At 46.9% G+C, this 16206-nt stretch overlaps 1 protein-coding gene across 1 annotated transcript; it reads right to left on the reverse strand.

Annotated features, from left to right (window-relative positions):
- Positions 1 to 910: 910 nt before the first annotated feature.
- LOC127188822 (tumor necrosis factor receptor superfamily member 26-like) lies at positions 911 to 12143 on the reverse strand. The gene is made up of 6 exons (XM_051145121.1): positions 12072 to 12143; positions 9255 to 9342; positions 7988 to 8116; positions 7452 to 7563; positions 5231 to 5307; positions 911 to 1032 (listed from the first exon to the last, which is right to left on the reverse strand). The coding sequence occupies exons 1-6, from the start codon at positions 12141 to 12143 to the stop codon at positions 911 to 913; spliced, it is 600 nt and encodes a 199-aa protein (XP_051001078.1).
- Positions 12144 to 16206: the final 4063 nt, after the last annotated feature.

Here is a 16206-nt window from a genome sequence, read left to right on the forward strand (position 1 = left end):
ACACACACACACACACAAACCAATCCCCCAAAACAAACAAACACACAAACAAAAAACCTTTTAAAACAAATTTCAAGACATACATAGCAAGTCTGAGGTTAGCCTGGGCTATATGAGATTATGACAAAATAATGATAATTCCCAGCATACTACTGACAGAGCTGAATCTTCTCCTCTCCTGAAATCAGAAAAAAAGGGTACACACGGTGAATTTAGGTTCATTGGTGCAGTGGGTTCCTCAAGGGAGAGGAAATGTCTTGAAAACCTGGCAACATATACCTGAACCTTGTGTGTGTGTGTGTGTGTGTGTGTGTGTGTGTGTGTGTGTGTGTGTTGCACATGGGTAAATGCAGGGGCCCCTTTGGCCCATCCCTCCGTCCCTTGCTTCAGGCTAGGACACCCTGAATAGTGTCCAATGCCACCATGACCCACTTACCAGAGATGCTGTTATTGGTATTATTCAGGGTTCTTCTTTCTACAACAAGAAAGCCAGAGGCTTGTTAAATACACTGCCTTTTCTGGGAGTGAATACTGCCCGCACTGAGGATCCCAGTTCACTTCCCGATACCCACGTCAGGCAGCTCACAGCCACCTGTAATTCTACCTCCAGGCCACCTGATACTTTGGTTCCTGGGTACCTACATATATGTGGAATGCATGCACACACACACACACAAACAAACAGACAGACAGACAGACAGACAGACAGACACAAGGTTGCACATGCATTTTTCTCCAGACTGTCCTAGCTTTCACTTCACCTCTTTTTGTTTGCTTGTTTGTCTGTTTGTTTGTTTACTTGCTGTCTTGGAATTCAATCTATAGGCCAACATCCATGTTGGCCTCAAACACAGAAATCCACCTGTCCCAAGTCCTGAGATTTAAGGGGCGTGCCACCACGGCCTGGCATTCACTCACCTCTTTTACAAAAACACCAGATGAGTATGCCAGTGATGGCGAGTACAGCAACAATGAGGACAACTACGACAATGAGAGGCCAAGAGAAGCAGGGACACTGATAGCCTGACAGTCCTGGAATGAGAAAGAAGATTGTTGAGGCAGATGAGGCCATGGGCGTCCTGCTAAAGTCCTCGGAAGGGGCAAAGGCTGTGCCTCCCTGGAACAGCAGCAGGTGGCTCTGCTTTCTACAGCCTGCTGAGACCATTTGGGAATCCTGGCCTCACTCCTTGTGAAATCACAGCCCAGGGAGAGGCCAGCACATAGATATATGGGCCCAGGCTCTGTCGGTAGCTGCATGAGAGTCAACAAAGCCAGTCTCTCCCACACATCACTCAACCTAAAGGCTTCCTTAGTCTTAGATAAGACCTTTCTATTTATTCTGCATTTATTGTTTTGGGTATTAAGCGTCCTTCTAAAATTATTGTTCATTATTTATTTACCTTATTTTTAGCGCTTAATATTTGTGTGTGTGTGTGTGTGTGTGTGTATAGGTGTTTTGTCTATGTGTATGCACACTGTGTGCATGCAGTGCCTATGGAGGCCAAAAGAGGGCGCCAGATCCCTTAGAACAGGAGTTACAGATGGTTGTGCGCTGCCATGTGGGTGCTGGGAATTGAACCTGGGTCCTCTGCTACATCAACAAATACTATTAACCAATGAAGCATCTTTCCAGTTCCTACTTATTTATTTTTTCGATACATGGTCTTGCTATGTAGTCCTGACTGGTCCAGTACTAGATATACAATCCAGACTGGCCTTCAATTCAGTGTCCTCCTGCCTCAATGGCCTATGTGATGGAGCTACAGACTTGTTTTGTCACACTTGGATGTTTTGTCACTCTATTATTTATTAAATTTCATTCTACTATTATTTATTATTACATGGTGTGTGTGTGCATGTGTGCTCTCCCCACACATCTGCAAGCAGAGGTCAGGGGAGGGTGCTGGTGTCCTGCTCTAGTACTCTCTGCCTTATTTCCTTGAGTTAATGTCTGTCCCTGAACTGGCAGCCAGGCTGGCAACCAACGAGTCCCAGAGATAGAAGCATAGCCACACACTGCTCTGAGATTTGAACTCAGGTCCTCATGTTTGTGCAGCGAGCATTCTTACCCACTGAGCTCCCTAGTCCCACTTTCCAAACAAACAACAAACAAACACTTTGCTCTTGTGTGTGTGGAGGTCAGAGGGCAGCTTTCTTCAGTTTCTTCCTTCCTCCACCTTTGGTTTCAGGTTTCTGAGGCTTGAACTCAGGTTGCCAGTGCTTTTATCTGCTGAGACTTCATGCCAGTCCCAGCTTGCAGGATTTTTTTTTAATGTGTGTGAATGTTTTGCCTGTATGTATATATGTGCACCGTGTGTATCTAGCGTACAAAGAGATGGTGTCCAAAGCCTTGAGACTAGAATAACAGCACGGTGAGCCACCATACAGGTGTTGGGATTCAGCCCAGGTCCTCTGCAAAGAGCAAGTGCTCTCAATCCCGGAGCCGTCTCTCCGGTCCCCTTGTGCTTATAATTTTTTAAAAAATATTTTTCTTTAAAAATTTTTTAAATTTAATTTTATACAGTATTTTGTCTGTGTGTATGCCTGCAGGCCAGAAGAGGGCACCAGATCTCATTACAGATGGTTATCAGCCATCTTGTGGTTGCCGGGAATTAAACTCAGGACCTTTGAAAGAGCAGCCAGTGCTTTTAACCTCTGAGCCATCTCTCCAGTCCCTTCTGGTAATAGTTTTTTTTTTTTTTTTTCAAAAATAATTTATTCAGATTATGTATCAATTGTTATTCCCTCACTTGTATCTTCCCGTTCCCCCCTCCCTCCCATGCTTATAGTTTTTAATGAAAGCTTTCTTTAAGAGTTGGGGAGAGGGCTGGAGATGGCTCAGATGTTAAGAGCACTGACTGTTCTTCCAGAGGTCCTGAGTTCAATTCCCAGCAACCACATGGTGGCTCACAACCATCTAAAATGTGATCTGATGCCCTCTTCTGGCCTGCAGGTGTACACACAGGCAGAGCACTGTATACATAATAAATAAATCTTACCAAAAAAAAAAAGTGTTGGGGAGAGGGCTCAGCTGGTAAAGTGCTGGCCACACACATGAGGATTTGGGCTTGTATTCTGAGTACCCACACAGCCTACATGTGTAACCTCAGCACTGGGGTAGCAGAGCAGAGACAGCAGATCCCTGGAGTTCATTGCCAAAGCCGCTCTACCAAATTGGTGAGTTCCAGGTTTAGAAAGAGACTGTCTCCAAAAATATGATGGAGCAGATGGAGAAATGACACAGTGGCTGACAGTACAAGCCACTCCTCCAGAGGAACTGATTGGTCAGACGGCTCACAACCACCTCTAATTCTACCTCCAGAGGATACAATGTCTTCTTTTGACTTCAGTGGGAACCTGCTCACACAGCATACATTTATACACATGTACATTTTTAACATATATGTGTATATATGTGTGTGTTTGCATATACATGCTTTACAAAATAAATGTTTAGGAAGAGGAGAACAATAGAGGGAGACACCAAATGTCAGCCTCTGGCCTCTACACAGATACACACACTTGCACATACACTCACACACACGTATACACAAAAAAACTTCCTGTGCAACTGAACAAGCTGATTTTGAGAGATAACATGTTTTTTGGTTTTGTTTGTTTGTTTTGGTTTTTCAAGACAGGGTTTCTCTGTGTTAGCCTTGGCTCTCCTAGACTCACTTTGTAGACCAGGCTGGCTTCGAACTCATAGCGATCCACCTGCCTCTGCCTCCCGAGTGCTAGGATTAAAGGTGTGCGCCACCACTGCCTGGCCGAGATAAATCAACATTTCACAGCTCTCAGGGGTGTTCAAACTATGTCATAGAAGGATGGCAAAGAGGTCTTGAGCTCTCAGACATTAGGGACGTACCATGAAAACAAAACCGGTGACAGACGTACAAGCAGCAGGACAAGGCCCTTGGTCTGAGACTGAGGTATCAGGAGGGGATGCTGCAGCTAGACTCTGGGATTCTGTTTGCTGACTAAGACAACATTCTTATATTTGGGTTGTGAGCCTAACCTTTAACCCTGAGCCATTTCTCCAGCCCAAAGACAAGGTTCTTGACCTCCAGTCCCCGCCACCCCCTGCCCAGAAAAATCCAGTCCATGCTGGCTTTTGCAAAGTGTTATTGGCACATGCCAAAACAGTCATTTGTTCATAGTCTCTGGCTATTTTTCCTTCTGTGGCAGAATTTAATAGTTATTACAAATGCCAATGTTTCCTTCTCAGCTGTTAGAGTTTGGGTTTCTATTGCTGTGAGAAAACACCATGACTGTGTTGGTCTGAATAAAAATGTCCCCCCCCATAAGTCCACAGGGAGTGACATTATTAGGAGATATGGCCTTATTGGAGTGGGTGTGGCTTTGTTGGAGGAAGTGTGTCAAAAGGGGGCGGGCTTTGAGGTCTCAAATGTTCAAGCCAGGTCTAGTGTAACATTCTCTTCCTGCTGCCTGCAGATGCAGGTGTAGAGCTCTCAGGTACCTCTCCAGCACCATGTCTGCCTGCATGCTACCACGCCAGGTGGCCAGGATGATGCTGGACTAAGCTTCTGAACTGTAAGCCAGCATCAGTGAAATGTTTTCATATAGAAGAGCTGTCTGGGGCCTGGAGAAATGGCTCAGCGGTTAAGAGCACTGCCTGCTCTTCCAAAGGACCCAGGGTTCAATTCCCAGCACTCACAACTGTCTATAATTCCAAGATCTGACACTCTCATACCAAGGCACATAAAAATTAAAATTAAAATAAAATATTAAAAAAAAGAGTTGTCTTGGTCATGGTGTCTCCTCACAGCAATGGAAACCCTAAGACAATAAACAAAAGCAACTTGGGGAGGAAACGGTTTACTTCATCTTACAGCTTGAGACCATCATCAGAGAAGTCGGGGCAGGAAGTTGAGGCAGGAACCTGGAGGCAGGTACTGATGCAGAAGCCATGGAGGGGTACTGTTTATGGGCTTTTGCTTCATGGCTTGCTTGGCCTGCTTCCTTATAAAGTCCAGGACCACCTGTTCAGGGCTGGCGCAACCCACAGTGGACTGCAGTGCCCTCCCACATCCATCACTAATTAAGACAATGTCCCATCGGCTTATCTACCTGTCAGTCTGACGGGGGCCCATTTTCTCAACTGAGGTTCTCTTTTCCTACATAACTCTATCCTGTGTTAAGTGACATAAAAACTAGCCAGCACACCGACGAACATTTTTAAATGAGAGTTTAGGAGACAGGCCCTTACCTGGCTTCGAATCGAATGTGTCACACACTGCATCCACTGTGGCATTGCACTGCTGGATGACTTTGCCCTTAGGACAACTGGAAGGGAAGCAGAATATGTTACTCCCTCCCACCCAGGCAGCCAGAACTCAGTCTTCACTACCCACAGGATTAGGATGGATCAACTCCACCCCAGCATGGCCCTGCTACATCTTGCCCTTCTGAAAAGATGAGTTTAGGGGTGTCTGTGATACTAGGTAGAATGTCTGGCTATGAGTACCAGATCTGCTATCCCACCACGTAGAGGGATGTCTGCCTAGAGACAGACGGTTTGGATGAAGAAGAGGCAAGCGTGTGCAGGCGAGCAAGAGCATCCTTCAAACTGGAGTTGAAGGCAGTGTTTTACTCACATTGGGTTCCTGATGCCGCAGTTCAGTGATCTTTGAATTATGTTCAGCTAACCTGCCTCACAGGTGCAAGCTATTGCCTGGTGTGTGGGTAAATGTTTTTCATCCCAGCCCTTGGGAAGTAGATACAAGCATGATGTTATGAGGCCAAGCCAGTCTGGTTTATACAGCAAGTTCCAGACTAGCTAGTCATATACAGTAAGACCATGTCTTTAAAAAAAAGAAAAAACCAGAAGCAATATATAAGGAAAGATGGCTCAGTGCTTAAGAGCATTTGATGATCCTCTAGAAAGTCCTGGAACTCTCTTTGTAGACCAGGCTGGCCTCAAACTCACAGAGATCCGCCTGCCTCAGCTCCCTGAGTGCTGGGATTAAAGGCATGTGTCATCACCACCTGGCTCATGAAATTATTTTTGTTGCTGCTTCATAACTGTAATTTAGCTATTATTATGAATAATAATGTAAATCATAAAATAATTCATTTTTTGTTTTTCCAGACAGGGTTTCTCTGTATAGCCTTGACTATCCTGGACATGCTTTGTAGACCAGGCTGGCCTTGAACTCATAAGAATCCACCTGCCTCTGCCTCCCGAGTGCTGGCATTAAAGGTGTGCATCACCATGCCAGGCTCCATTACAACTTCTTACGGTTCCATCTCTTCCTGATTCACTGAGCCTCTACTCAAAGATAATCTTGTCAGAGAGATTCCTGACAAGGAAATCACTGAGAGTGCAGATGCTCCCATGGTCATGAGCTCTCTCATCGTCTATTGTGTTTCATTAGACAGTATCTCTACCCCAAGCTGACCTAAAACTTGCTGTGTAGTTAACCTTGAGCTCCTGATTTTCTCCCTCTACTTCCCCAGTGCCAGGATCACAGACTACAACACCACACCTGGTTTGGACAGTTCTGGGGGAAGAAACCTAGGATTTTGTGGGTGCTAGGCAAACACTACCTAGTTAGCCTCATCCCCAGTCTACCTCCAGTGGGCTTATGCTATGTATGTATCTCCACTGTGTGTCTCTCACTGTTGGGGTTCAAAGGCTGTTTGGCGAGTGAGTGAGTGAGTGAGTGAGTGAATGAGTGAGTGAGTGAGCGAGCGAGCGAGCACTGTCTCCAGGCAGCTTCTGGAGGAAACATCCTGTCTATGTGGCAGGTGCTACTGTGGGAACTGGACAAGGGCTAGCTTCCTTGAGCAGAAGAACCCCTCTTGCCCTGTGCTTAATCAGCTTAAAGTCAACTTTTCTGGGAGCTAAATGGGGGAGAGGGGGGTTCACTTCCCTGAGATCCAAACACAAGCTCACCCTTATCTGATTAGGGCCAGCTTTCCCTTTATCTTCTTAACTAATTAATTATGGGGGGGGGGAAACCCTACAATGTAACAGCTACGGCAGATGAAATGTCTAGATAAGAGTCCCCCTGCAGCATGACTTAAAGCTCCTCTGCCCTGTACCTTATCAGTTAAGGCCAACTTCCCCTATGCCCCTTACCCAATTATGTGATGCCAAGGCTGGGAAAGTCCCACTTGTGATTTCTGCCTTTATAAACCTTGTTTCCCAAGGAGTCAAGGCCGTCCACCTTTCTCAGCCTCTGGGGAACCAGAACCGATGGTCCTTGCTCTGGAGCTCCATCAATTAAAAAAAAAAAAAAAAAAAAAAAAAGACCCTGTGTACATTGCATCTGGCTGGTCTCTGGTAGTCTGTGGAGGATTCATGACTTGGGCATTTCACTACCCTAAGGAGCCCTTCTATACACAGGGACACAGACTAGGGGACTAGAGGGCAGGAGCAGGGACACTATACTCATTGTCCCTTCCCCCCACCCCCCTGCAGGCACCTGCTGCATGAATAGCACTTCTCTGCGCAGTTTTCGGAGTCACAGTAGGTGCCCTGTTTACACTGGCACTCACGATCAGCCGTTGGGGAGCATCTGGCCACCTCCTCTTGGTCTGTGGAAGCAGATCAGTCATCAGGGGGAGAGTTTGTTCCAGCGTACACCACTCTACGACACTGTAAAGTCACCCTCACAGGCTCTTCACTCCAGGCACATAATCTGCTTTCACCCTGTCACTTAACACAAGGGCCAAGTGAACACAAGTAGCCTCCCCAGGGAGGAATGGGGCCCATCTCAGGAGTATCCAACCCTCAACTCTTCCTTTAAAGCTTGCATTCTACCATGGAGCACTCCCAGCCCTAGGTGAGGGGAGGGGGAGGGGGAGAGGAGGAAAAGCCCATCAGGCCTTTTAAGTATTTAAGTATTTAAGTATTAAGAAAGAAGCCAGAATTTGCCATCTTCTTTCCTGTGTCCCCTGTTCCTGTCAGTCTGCTTGCTTTAACCATCAGTGGAGAGGCTGCCCCTGCGGTCACACTTACCTTCCCGGCACTGAGAGCACCTAAAGCACTGAGTGTTACTGTTATTGTGGGTCATGAAGTGTCCAGGGTCACACGAGGGACAGTCACTCTTACCGTGATTTCTCTGGCATTGCTCTCTGAGGTAGGTGCCTATGTGAGAGGAAAAAGAAGGGTTTGGGACCCAACAAAGCCTGATTCCCTAACACCCTTGGTGGCCAGACCGCTCACACTACCCATTCCTGGGCCCCCAGACTCCTTGGAACTTTCTAGCTGGATACTCAGCCACAGTCGTCCTACTTAACATGTGGAGGCCCTGTATTACCCCTTGGCTGAGACTGGTGTCCTCAAGGGTGTTTGAGCAAGAAGGTTCTTCCTCTACTCCACAGTCCCAGAGAGCTGGTCTACAAGAGGCCTATATGCCCATCTCTTCCTCCCATCCTAGCCAGGACTGTCCATGATAGTGTCACAGAATTCCAGACTCTAAAGATAAGGTCCCACCACATTAGTTGCACTGTGGCCATCTTCTCAGAATCACAGGAGAGAGACACACTCCCGACAATATGAGCTCTGAGCACCCACTAGCTTCTGCTGCATTCAGTCAGGTCAGTCCCATGTCACACTCATTTCTGGGATGTGCTTTAGGGATGTGCCTACAAATTGCCACGTACCAGTTAAGTGCGTACAGGTGTGTGTACAGACCCAAATGGATGTCCACAGACTTGTTTGCATAGAAGTGAGCATATAGGTACTCGTACAGATGTGTTTTTTTTTTTTTTTTTTTTTTTTTTTTGGTTTTTTGAGATAGGGTTTCTCTGTGTAGCCTTGGCTGTCCTGGACTCACTTTGTAGACCAGGCTGGCTTCGAACTCACAGCGATCCGCCTGCCTCTGCCTCCCGAGTGCTGGGATTAAAGGTGTGCGCCACCACGCCCGGCCTCAGATGTGTATTGATAGTTGTATGGGATGGGGGCGGGATCCAGATCAGACACTCGTGCCTTTTCTCCAGTATCTCGTTGCTGCTTCTGCAGAACACACCACATCCACCTCTGGACAAGTACATACACCTCTCTGGTTTCTGTCCTCCAAAGCCAGAGACAGTGCTTGGGCGGGGATATATAAAAGGACACGTAGCAGCAGTTTGCCAAGATGACACTCGCTTCCCCTTCTTCAGTCAGATTCCACTCTCTCTCACTGTGGTCTCCATTTCAGCCCTAGCTAAAGACCTGCTAAAGCTAAAGCACTTTCCCCCAGTCAGAAGGCCAGGCCTGTGGGAAGCGTCCTGACACTCACCAGCGGGACAGAGTTGGCAGCAGAGATTCTCATATTGGAACTCATCTGCCTCACACTGGCTTGGATTGTTTACACTGCAAACCGGCAACTGTAATGAGAAAGGAGGAAACACAGTCAAAAAACATCCATGTGTGACTCTCAGCCCAGAGGAGGTGGATGGTCCCGAGCTGACCCTAGCTCCCACACGGAAGCTTCCTGCAGAGCATATACTATGATTTTGTTCACGTCTCCCCAGATCTGGCTGGTAGTAGTGGGTTGCCATCCTACAGATATATTCCTCAGTTTCCAAATTCACCCAGTTTTATGCCTTTGCCTTTGCTGTGTGGCCTGTATGGCTACGAGCCTTTGATGTCAATGAACTGTTTGTTCTAGTATACTTTTTTCCCAGTGGCCACACCTACATCTTAAATCCCCCCGCTCCCCCCCATTCATTTATGTGAATGAGTATTTTGCCTGTATGCATATATGAACATCATGTCCATACCTGGTGTCCTCGGACAGAAGAGGTTGTCGATCCCCTGGGACTGGAGTTACAGATGGTTGTAAGCCACCATGTGGGTGCCGGGAACCCAGTCCAGGTGCTTTGCAAGAGCAACCCATGCTCCTACCCACTGAGTCATCTCTCCAGTCCCAAATCTACATTTTAAAAAAGTATGCCTGGGGGCTGGAGAGATGGCTCAGAGGTTAAGAGCACTGTCTGTTCTTCCAAAGGTCCTGAGTTCAATTCCCAGCAACCACATGGTGGCCCACAGCCATCTATAATGAGATCTGGTTCCTTCTTCTGGTGTGCAGTGCAGGCATACATTTGGGCAGAATACTGTATACATAATAAATAAATCTTTAAAAAAAAAGTATGTCTGGGAAGCTGTGTCTGTGCACACACATTGTACATATATATGCGTGTGTATACATACAAAGGGTGATTCTGTGTCCTCTATTTTTTTTAATAACCTTATTGATTTGTTTGTTTATTTGTTTGAGATGTATCCTACCTAGACTGGACCTTAATATGTAGCTCACGCTGGTCTCAAACTCAAGAGTTCTGCCTGCCTCTGCCTCCTGAGTGTTAGGATTAAAGATATGTGCTGCCACAAATGCTTGGCCTTCTTTTATGTATTATTATGTTATGTGCATGTGAGGCGAGTCGGTGTCATGGCATACATGTGCCATGGTGTGCATTGGAGATGAGAGGACAATGCTGTGGAGTCTGTTCTGTCCTTCCACCTTTGCGGGGTTCTGAGGGTTGATCTAGAGCTGGCAGGCCTGCATGGCCAGCACCTTTACTCACCTGATATCATACTGGGAGTAGGTCAATCACTGAACTCAGAGTTCAGTTTTGACTAGAATGGCTGCCAGTGAGCTCCCAGATCCCCTCTCCCACCTCTCCCTGTCCTGGAGTTAGAGACACATACCTGGCCTTTACAGGATGCTGGGGGTCCAAACTGAGGTTGTCTCCCCAGCCTTATTTTTGTATTTTGGACAGTCTAATGTTTATTTTTTTTCACTAGTACATTTGATCCTCATTATTCACAAATTATATATCTGTGAATCCACCTGCTTCTTAACAGTTATACCAAAATCAGTGCTATTTTTCAGCTATTCACTAATACGCATAGCATGCAAAACAAAACAAACAAAAAAGAGAGCCCCCTAAGCCTGGAAAAATAGCTCAGCAGTAAAGAGCATTTGCTGCTATTCTAGAGAACCCAGTAAATCAGTTAACTACACACACACACACACACACACACACACACACACTCACACACGACAGGGTCTCACTATGTACCCTGGATGGCCTGGAACTTGCTATATATCCAAACTGGCCTGGCCTCCAACTCACAGAGATCCTCCTGATTCTGAATCTTGAGTGTGAGGATTAAAAGTGTGGGTCAGGAGCTGGAGAGATGGCTCAGAGGTTGAGAGCACTGGCTGCTCTTCCAAAGGTCCTGAGTTCAATTCCCAGCAAACACATGGTAGCTCACAACCATCTACAATGAGGAGATCTGGTGCCCTCCTCTGGTGTGCAGGCATACAAGCAGGCAGGACACTGTATACATAATAAGTAAATAAATAAATCTTAAAAAAAAAAAAGTGTGGGTCAGGGAGCTAGATAGAGAGATGGCTGGGTGATTTAGCACACTGGCAACTCTTCCAAAGAACCCAGGTTCAATTCCTAGCACCCACATGGCAGTTCACAACTATCTGTAACTGCAGTTCCAGAGGCTCCAATAACCTCACACAGACATATGTGGGGGCAAAGCATCAATGTGCATAAAATAAAAATAAATAAAATTTATTATTATTTTTTTAAAAATGTGTGTCATCACACTGGGCTGTTAAAATTTTTTGAGTCATCGGAATCATACTGCCAGCTGAGGGTAAGCAAGGAAGTACTTTCCGTTCTTGCTTCACCTCTCATTGCATGAGTGTGTCTATTTTACTATCTGTCACCTTTGTTTCGGCATCTTTCATGGTAGTTTACATTGTTCATCTTGCTGTCTAAAATGGCTCCAAGCGTAGAGGTGAGGAACTGTTTTCTGTCCAGAGTACTAGAACGTCCTAGTAGTAACCTTACCGATAAGACTGTTGGAGATACTGCTGCAGGCATGAATTACAGGATGTGGGGCATGGATGGGTTTAATAGTAATCAACACAGATTGCATAAGATGCCTTTAAATAAACACATAAAATAACTTATGGAGCATTTTATAAAACTGTGGGCAGAGGCTTGCAAGAACAGGCCTCTGGGGCTAGGAGTTGACTCAGCGAGGAAATACATGATAGCATGAAGGCTGAACTTGGATCCCTAGCACTCACAGAAAACCTGGACATGGTGAGCGTCTCTAACTGCAGCACCAAGGACAGAGACAGGCAGACCCTGAAGCCCATTGGAAGCTCTAGGTTCACGGAAAGATCCTGTTACCCACGTGGTGGTATATGGCCATCATACCCCAGTTCCAGGGGACCCAACACCCTCTTCTGACCTCTGTGGACAACAGCAACAAAAATTTTATGTGTATGGTACACATACACATAAAAATAAAATATTTTTAAAACCTTAAATTATTTATTTATTTATTTATTTATTTATTTATTTATTTATTATGTGTATGAGTGTTCTGACTCAATGTGGGTGTCACATGTGTGTCCAATGCCTGTGGAGGTTTAGATCTTTAAAAAAATTTTTTTTTCCAAGACAGGGCTTCTCTGTATAGCCCTGGCTGTTCTAGAACTCACAGAGATCCTCCTGCCTCTGCCTCCCAAGTGTTGTGATTAAAGGCATGCACCACCATACCCAGCTTTTTGAAAAAAGTTGTTTTTGCCAGGTGTGGTGGTGCATACCTTTAATCTCAGCACCCGGGTGGCAGAGGCAGGCAGATTGCTGTGAGTTCGAGGCCAGCCTGGTCTACAAAGTGAGTCCAGGACAGCCAGGGATAGACACCGAGAAACTCTGACTCAAAAAACCAAAAGAAAAAGAAAAGAAAAAAGTCATGGCTCCTCTCAGCATCAACCTCTCTCTGCTCCTCCACGCCCTCCATCCCCCATCCCCACCCCCCCTTCCCCCCATCCCCACCCCCGAGCTTCCCTTCCCACAGCTTCTCTTTCCTATAAAACCCTGCCATTTCAGTCATTAGCTCTCCTGGCCTTTTGGTCTTGCCCTCTCTCTTCTTCTATCTCTTCTTCTTTCTCACTCTCCTTTTTTCTGCCCTCTCGTGGCCCGGTTCAGTCTGCTGGCCATGTCTGGTCTACTACTTTCTCTGCTCTGGACTCTTCTAGATGCCTCTGACTGTTCTCTCCCGCATGTCTGCAATTAAAAAAACAAACAACAACAAACAAACAAACTTCTCCTCAACCATACCCAGGAGTGGCCATGTTCTTTATCGTTTTCATTCAATGTTCTCCTTTATTTATTTTGTGTGTATGTGTACGGTACACACGTGTAGGTATGTGTGTGCATGTCTCTGTGGAGACAACGGTTTGATGTTGGGTGTCTTCTGAGATCTTTTTCCATTCTGCTTACTGTGGCTAGGTCTCTCACTAAATCCAGAGCTTGCCTCAGGGAAGCCCTGCCTCTCTGGGGTTACAGATGGGCTACCATAGCCAACTGCTTTTACATAGGTTATAGAGATCAGCATGTCTGTCCTCAAGCTTGTATGGCAAGAGATACCCACTGAGCAATCTCTTGGCTCTCTTCTTTTTATTTGATGATACAATTGTTGTTAGACACACTCTCATGTAGCCTAGGCTGGGTTCTCACTATGTGGCTGAGGATGACCTGAAAATAGTAACCCTCTTCCCTTTACTTCCCCAGATACTGAGATTACAGGCAGTGCCACCACATCCAGTTTAAAGCATCAAGTAAATAAGTAAATAAATAATAAATAAATGAGGAGATGGCTCAGTTGCTTTTTGTTGTTGTTGTTTGCTTTGTTTTGTTTTTCCAGACAGGGTTTCTCTGTGTAGTCCTGGCTGTCCTGGACTCGCTTTGTAGATCAGGCTGGCCTTGAACTCACAGTGATCTGCCTGGAGATGGCTCAGTTGGTAAAATAAATAAGTGAGGTGCTGGCTCAGTTGGCAAAACAAGCACATGGGCATGAGTTTGGCTCAGGTGTGGGGATTGTCATCATAAGCCTTTTGGAGGCCCACAGAGAATGACGAGTGAAAAGCCAGCAGCTCCTAGAACTCCTCGAATGGTCCTGATCCATTGCACCCAGTGTTGATCTACTAGGGACTCCTAGCACACTAGTGAAGTCTCAAAATGGATGCGAGTGAGGCTAACGCGATGACAGCTTCCCCCTTTATTTACAGAATTCTCCTGGGGTGACCTTGATCCATGCCCCCCGAACACACACACACAGAGATACATTTTCTCATAGCTACAAAAACCTGTTCATTGCTACTGGTGCTTGAAGCTAGCATGGGATGGTCTGAGGGCCCCCTCATCCTTTTAAAGGCTTATACACTGAACAATAAAATTAGATCTGTACCTTTGAGTCTAGTCTCCAGAGTCTGATTTCTAAGATTCTGCATGGGCTCTGCCACACCACCACACCACCACCACACCATCACCACCACCACCACCACCACCACCACCATCACCACCACCACCACCACCACACCACCACCACCACCACCTCCACCATCACCACCACCATCACCACCATCACCACCACCACCATCATCATCACCACCACCATCACCATCACCACCACACCACCACCACCATCACCACCACCACCACCACCACCACCTCCACCACCACCACCACCACCTCCACCACCACCACCACCATCACCACCACCACCACCACCACCACCACCACCACCACCACCACCACCACCACCATCACCACCACCATCACCATCACCACCACCACCACCATCACCATCATCACCACCACCATCACCACCACCACCACCATCATCACCACCACCACCACCACCACCACCACCATCACCACCACCATCACCACCATCACCACCACCACCACCATCACCACCACCACCACCACCATCACCACCACCACCACCACCATCACCACCATCACCATCACCACCACCACCACCACCACCACTACCACCACCATCATCATCACCACCACCATCACCACCACCACCACCATCACCACCACCACCACCATCACCACCACCATCACCACCATCACCATCACCACCACCACCACCACCACCATCATCACCACCACCACCACCATCACCACCACCACCACCACCATCACCACCATCACCACCATCACCACCATCACCATCACCACCACCACCATCACCACCATCACCATCACCACCACCACCACCATCATCACCACCACCATCACCATCACCACCACCACCACCACCATCACCACCATCACCACCATCACCATCACCACCACCACCACCACCACCACCACCACCACCACCACCACCACCACCACCACCACCACCACCACCACCACCACCACCACCACCACCATCACCACCACCACCACCAGGTTTCTGATTCCCACGCTCAGAACCCAGGTAAAAAGCTGAATGTGCTGACACTTTCTTGTAAATCCAGCAGTGCTGGCTCTGGGGAGCCTGAGAAGGGAAAATCAAAACGTGAAAAATCTCAGCACTTGGGAGGCACAGGCAGGCAGATCACTGTGAGTTCCAGTCTACAAAGTAAGTCTAGGACAGCCAAGCCTACACAGAGAAATCCTGACTTGAAAAACCAAAAAATGGGGGCTGGAGAGGTGGTTCAATGGTTAAGAGTGTGGCCTGCTCTCCCAAAGGTCCTGAGTTCAATTCCCAGCAACCACATGGTGGCTCACAACCATCTGTAATGAGATCTGGTGCCCTCTTCTGGCCTGCAGGTGTACACGCAGGCAGACACTGTATACATCATCACCACCATCATCATAATAAATATTTTTATATATGTATATTTTTTTTTAAAAAGAAAGAAAAAGCCGGGCATGGTGGTGCACGCCTTTAATCCCAGCACTTGGGAGGCAGAGGCAGGCTGACCTACAAAGCGAGTCCAAGACAGCCAAGGCTACACAGAGAAACCCTGTCTTGGGGGGAGAAACTTGAAAAAGAGCAGCACTTTCTTTTGTTCTTAAAGATTTACTTTTCCATATACAGTGCTCTGCCTGCATGTGCACCTGCTCACCAGAAGAGGGCACTAGACGACATTATTGATGATTGTGAGCTAGAAGTTGAACTCAGAGCCTCTGGAAGAGAAGCCAGCGCTCTTAATCTCTGAGCCATCTCTCCAGCCCTGCACTTTCTTTCTGCTGGGTTCTCTAAACGATACAGGCCCAGTGACTCACCAAAGGTGCGGTTCTGAATACAAAGGAAGCAGAAAGGAGGCTGCCAAGGACAGGAATTGGCAGTGATATCCTTTGCATTCTGATGGGATGAAGGAAAAGAAAAAAAAAAAAAAAAAAAAAAAAAAAAAAAAAAAACTTCAA

Source organism: Acomys russatus, chromosome 5 (genome assembly GCF_903995435.1).
Source record: "Acomys russatus chromosome 5, mAcoRus1.1, whole genome shotgun sequence".
Lineage (NCBI taxonomy): Eukaryota > Metazoa > Chordata > Mammalia > Rodentia > Muridae > Acomys > Acomys russatus.

Bases quoted from the DNA above. Each gene is read 5' to 3' on its own strand.
- LOC127188822 (XM_051145121.1), bottom strand. From the start codon at position 12,143: ATGGGCTTCAGGGTCTGCCTGTCTCTGTCCTTGGTGCTGCAGTTAGAG. The intron at 5,308-7,451 runs GTGCCTGCAGGG...CTTCCCTTCCAG, and splicing joins AAGTGCTATTCATGCAGCAG to TTGTCCTAAGGGCAAAGTCA. The intron at 1,033-5,230 runs GTAAGGGCCTGT...TTCTCATTCCAG, and splicing joins CACATTCGATTCGAAGCCAG to GACTGTCAGGCTATCAGTGT.